This window comes from Neophocaena asiaeorientalis, unplaced genomic scaffold (genome assembly GCF_003031525.2).
Source record: "Neophocaena asiaeorientalis asiaeorientalis breed wild unplaced genomic scaffold, Neophocaena_asiaeorientalis_V1.1 scaffold372, whole genome shotgun sequence".
In the NCBI taxonomy this organism is placed as follows: Eukaryota; Metazoa; Chordata; class Mammalia; order Artiodactyla; family Phocoenidae; genus Neophocaena; species Neophocaena asiaeorientalis.
The window spans coordinates 426,569-432,568 of NW_020172447.1; the positions used below are offsets into that span (position 1 = coordinate 426,569).

The 6,000-nt window shown below is 36.0% G+C and overlaps 1 protein-coding gene across 1 annotated transcript in view; it reads right to left on the reverse strand.

The window, feature by feature from the left end:
• OPHN1 (oligophrenin 1) overlaps window positions 1-6,000 on the reverse strand; it is a 450,814-nt gene that overhangs the window by 239,216 nt on the left and 205,598 nt on the right. Inside the window, exon 6 of the mRNA XM_024737336.1 lies at window positions 806-916. Coding sequence (XP_024593104.1) covers window positions 806-916 — 111 coding nt within the window. The remainder of the gene's footprint in view (window positions 1-805; window positions 917-6,000) is intronic.

Sequence of the window (6,000 nt, forward strand, 5' to 3'; positions counted from 1 at the left end):
ACACAGATATATACATATTCATGTGTAACATGTGTAAACACACATGCACATGTGTACACACCTCTACAAGTACACATGCACAATAGATAGAGAAAGGAATATAACAGATACACAGGGAATTTAGGAGGAAAAATGCCACAATATTAACAGTGATCATCTCTGTATGGGAGATTTGTTGTATTTGTTTTGTTCTACATATAAGTTTTTATAGCTTTTCTGCAATTGTTTTTTACATTGTTTTCTACATTATTTTATAATAAAAAAGAAAGTTGTTAAAATTCAACATAGTTGTCAAACCACAGCCTGTCATCTTTTATAATAAATTAAGGCTATTTAATTAGAAAAATTTTCAAAAGATGGAAGTAAAAATAGTAGAATGGGAAGTCACTGAATGCAAGGAACATGAGTTCCTAGAACAGTGTCTGGGATATGATGAGTACATTCAGAAACCTTATGAAAGTACGAGAGGAAGGAAGGGAGGAGAACAAGGTAAAATGAAAGGTGATGGAGAAATCAAGAAAGGGAAGGAAGGAGAGGAGGAAAAGAAAGATAAAGAAAAAATCATAGCTATATAGAGAAATGGGGGAGGAAGGAGTGTGGGGGAGGGAAAGGAAGAGTGAGAGAGAGAATATTAGTGAGAGAGCAAGAATAACATAAGCCAGTGTGTCTACTTCTGTGACATTCATTACTAAGCACTGACTATCCTTCATATTCTTGGAGACTCCAATTTTATAATCAAAGTTCTCTACATTTACCTGAGATTTGGTAAATATTTTTAGACCATTCATCAACAGATAGAACTTACTGGCTCCACAATATTGAACTTCTTAGACTCCTGAACTTCCTGGATTTGATAAACATAATCAAGGGACGACTCAAAGAAATTGTGCCTCTCCTTGTCCACCTGGAGGTCTGCCTGTAGAAGAAGGGTAACAAATGTCACATAACAGCATAGTCATTCATGCAAGCCAGTGCTTACGGATTCAACAGAATGTTAGGGCTGGAGGAGAATTATGCCACCAAGCAGTGATCTTATCCCTTTATTTTACAGATAGGGAACATAAAGCCAAGATAGAAAAAGTGACTGATGCAAGATTTCCAGTTTCTGGCCTAACAAGTAAGAAGCTTGGAAGTTATTGTGACATCCTCATACAAGGAAAAGCTAAGCTGAGAATCAACAACTCTTCTTAGAACCAACAGAGCATTGAAGTCAGAGGAAAAACCACTGCCTCAAAAATTGGATAGACAGTTGAATATGGAGAATCCAAGCTTGCCAGAGCAGAAGCCCAGAAGCAGAAGCCTGTTGCTGTAACCAGTATCAAACCTTATTTAAGAATATCTCTCTAAAGAAATCCAAAGACAATAGGGAAGACAAAAAACAAAGATACCAGAGGAAATTTTGGCCTCTGACAAGAACAGCTATAGCAAACTAAGCACAGCCTAAATCCTAGTCAGATAAGCATAAAACCTCATAATGACGGCCTTTTTACCTCAGTTCCTTTTACCCAGGGCATCATGTTCAGCTTTCAACAAAATATTACAAGGTATGCAAAAAGGAAAAACAAACCAACAAACACAGTCTGAAGAATCAGCATCAGAATCAGACTCAAAGAAGGCAGAGATGGTGGATGGCGAAATCATAGAACCAGGGATTACAGCTAAAGGCTGTGATGGAAAAGAGGACAATACACAAGAACAGATGGATAATATAAGCAGACATGAAAATTTGAAGAAATAATCAAAGGGAAATGATAGCAATCAAAAACACTAGCAAAAATAAAGAATGCCTTTAATGGGCTCACCAACAGACTGGGCAAGGCTAAGGAAAGAATCAGTGAACTGAATATATGCCAATAGAAATTTCAAAAACTGAAATGCAGACAAAATGGAATAAAGAAGATAGAGTAGATTATTCAAGAAATGTTGGACAATTATAAAAGGTGTAAGATATGCATACTAAGGAATGCCAGAAGGAAATGAAGGAGAGAAACAGAAGAAATATTTAAAGTAATGATGACTGAAAACCTTCTAAAGTTAAACACAGTTACAAACAACAGATTGAGGAAGCTCAGAGAATAATAGCAGGATAAATACCAAAAAATCTACATGCAGGCATGTCATATTGAAAGTATAGAAAGTAAAAGGCAAAGAGTAAATCTTGAAAAGAAGCAAGAGAAAAAAACACCTTACTCAAAGAGGAGTAAGGATAAGACTTCTCTTTTTTTAAAAAAATGCAAAAAGAGGAGAGTAGAGTAAAATGTTTAAGGCATTGAAATTTTTAAAAATCACAAACTTAGAATTCTGTATCCAGTGACATTATCTTCCAAAAGTGAAGGAAAATTAAACAATTTCAAAAAAACACAAAAACTGAAGGATTTGGTTGCCAGTAGACTCTGAGTCCAAGAAGTGTTACAGTTCTTAAGAAAGAAAATGATATAGGTCAGAAATGTGTACCAACATAAAGAAGAGCACTAGAGAAGCAATGAATGAAGGTAAAATAAAATCTTATATTTTTCTTATTCTTAACTGGTCTTACAAATAAGAGTTTGTCCAAAATAATAATTGCAACGATGTATTTGGTGATTAGAGATTATGAAAAAGTGAAATGAATGACAGCAATATTATCAGGGACTCAAGGGAGAAATTGGAAATACTCTGTTATAAAGTTCCTGTACTACCAATGAAGTAGAATAATGTTATTTGAAAGTAGACATGGCTTAACTGTAAATGCATATTGAAAACACTAGGATAACCTCGAAGAGAGTTTTTTTTAAAAAAGTACAATTGATATGCTAAGAAAGGACAAAAAATGGAATCATATTACAATTTCCAATTGAAGAAAAGAGAATGCAGAACAAGAATGGAAGACAAAAAAAGGAACAAAGAACAGAGGCAATGGATAGAAAACAGTAACAAACATGGTAGATATCTATCCAACTATATCAATAATCACTTTAAATACACCAATTAAAAAGCTGAGACTGTGAGGACACATAAAAAATAAGAGTTAATTATATGTTATGTATAAGACATCACTTTAAATATAAAAGACAAAGATAGATTAAAAGTAAAGTTATGAAGAGACTTGAATCAAGATGGCACAGTAGGAGTATGTTCATCCCACCATAAACACATCAAAAATATATCTATAATTCTCACTGAAAACTAACTGGAGACTAGCATAAAAACTCCTGTACAACTAAGGCTATAAGAAAGACACACACAGAACTTGGTAGATAGGGAAAAGAAGCAATCAGGTCAGGACTCATGCCCCTGGGAGGGGACTCAGAGGAAAAGGGAGATTACACTGGTGGGGATTCTCTTTGGGGGGTGAGTGGTTCAAGCCACATATTGGGCCCCACAGCCCTGGGGCTCAACAAAGGGAAGACGAGCCCCCTTAGCTGGTCAGAGGACCAGTGGGACTATCAGAAAGGCTGCAGAAAGCCTGGATTCTGCTCCTGAGGAGCACATGAATGCTTGCTTGCTCCTAAAGCAAGGCAGAAAGGGCCGGCTGAAACTGTGTGTCTCACTGACTAGTTTCCTGTGACTACCTAGGTGCACACACCAGCCTGAACCAAGAGAAGACTCCAGCATCATTTGCCTGAAGTCACAGCTCCACACTGGACCGAAGGCTGCCACTACCATATGATCCAGCAATTCTATTGCAGGGTATACACCTAACGAAAACAAAAACACTAATTCAAAAAGATACATCTACCACAACGTTGATAACAACATTATTTACAACTATCAAGATATGTAAGCAAACTGAGTGTCCATCAACAGAAGAAGAAAGAATAAAGAAGATGTGATACACACACACACACACACACACACACACACACACACACACACACACACACACACACACACACACACACACACACACACACACACACACACACAAAATGGAATATTACTCAGCCATAAAAAAAAGAATGAAATTCTGCCATTTGCAACAACATGGATGGACCTAGACAGTTTTATGCTTAGTGAAATAAGTCAGAGAAAGAGAAATACTCTATGTTATCACTTATATGTGGAATCTAAAAACTAAAATAAACAGATGTATATAACAATACAGAAACAAACTCACTAATATAGAGAACAAACTAGTGGTTACCAGTGGGGAGCAGGAAAGGGGGAGGGGCAATATAGGGGTATGGAATTAAGAGACACAAACTGCTATGTATAAAATAAATAAGCAACAAGGATATACTGTACATCACAGGGAAATATAGCCATTATTTTGTAATGACTTTAAATGGAGTAGAACTTTAAAAATTCTGAATCATTATGTTGTACACCAGAAACTAATATAATATTGTAAATCAACCATACTTCAATTAAAAAATAATTTTAAAAATTTAAACATTTTTCAGAGTAAAGGTATGAAGAAATATTCCATGCCAACAAAAATCAAAAGAAAGCTGGAGTAGCTATATTAATTTCCAAAAAAGGAGACTTCAGAGAATTGAAAGCTATCAGGAAAAAAAAGGGGCATAACATAATAATAAATAGGTCAATTCTGAAAGAATATATATCAACCCTTATTATGTATAACAGAACATCAAAACACGTGAGGCAAGATCTGATAGAACTGCAAGGAGAAATAGATGAGTCTACTATTAAGAGTTGAAGACTTCACCATTCCTTTACCAATAGTTGACAGATCCAAGAAGCAGAAAATCAGTACAGGTATACCTCATTTTATTGTGCTTCATTTTACTGTGCTTTGCAAATATTGTGTTTTTTACAAATTGAAGGTTTATGGCAACACTGCATTGACTGATGATAGTTAGCAATTTTTAGCAATAAAATATTTTTAAATTAAGGTATGTACATTTTAAAAAATATAATGCTATTGCTCACTCAACAGTCTACAGGATAATGTAAAGATAACTTTTACATGCATTGGGAAACAAAAAAATCATGTGACTCACTATATTGCAATATTCACTTTATTGCAGTGGTCTGTAGCCAAACCCACAATATTTCTGAGGTATGCTTGTGAAGACATAATTGAACTGAACACCCCATTAGCAAGTAGATGTAATCAACATCTATAGAACACTTCATCCAACAACAGCTTATTTTCAAGCTAACACAAAAGAATCACCAAGATCAATCACATTCTGGGACATACATCTGAACAAATTTAAAAGAACAGGAATCATACAAAGTATGCTCTCAGATCACAGTTAAATTACACAGAAATCAAAAACCAGAAATAGGTGGAACGCACCAAAATACTTGGAGATTAATCAGCACATTTCTAAATGACACATGGGTCAAGGAGGAGTCCTTAAGAAAAATTGAAAAGTATTTTCAAATGAAAATGAAAATACAATTTAATATTTGTGGGATTCAGTGAAAGCAGCACATAGGAACTGAATCAATAATTAATAGACTTCCAAAAAACAAAGCACTAGGCCCAGCTGGGTTCACTGGTGAATTCTACCTGACATTTTAAGGAAGAAATGATACTAAATTCTACACTCTCTTCCAGAAAATAGAAGCAGAGGGAATATTTCCTAACTCATTCTCTAAGGCCAACATGACCCTGTTATCAAAACCAGACAGAGATATTACAATACAGAAGAAGTACAGCCAATCTCTCTCATGAACATCGAGGCAAATATTCTCAACAAAATATTAGCAAATCAAATGCAACAAGGTGTAAAATAATTATAGACCAGGACCACGTGGGATTCATTCCAGGAATGCAAGGCTGGTTCAACATTCAAAAATCAGTTGATAGGGCTTCCCTGGTGGCGCAGTGGTTGAGAGTCCGCCTGCCAGTGCAGGGGACACGGGTTCGTGCCCCGGTCTGGGAAGATCCCACATGCTGTGGAGTGGCTGGGCCGTGAGCCATGGCCACTGAGCCTGCATGTCCGGAGCCTGTGCTCCGCAACAGGAGAGGCCACAACAGTGAGAGGCCCGCATACCGCAAAAAAAAAAAAAAAAAAAAAAAAAAAAAACCATTTTATGAAATAAACC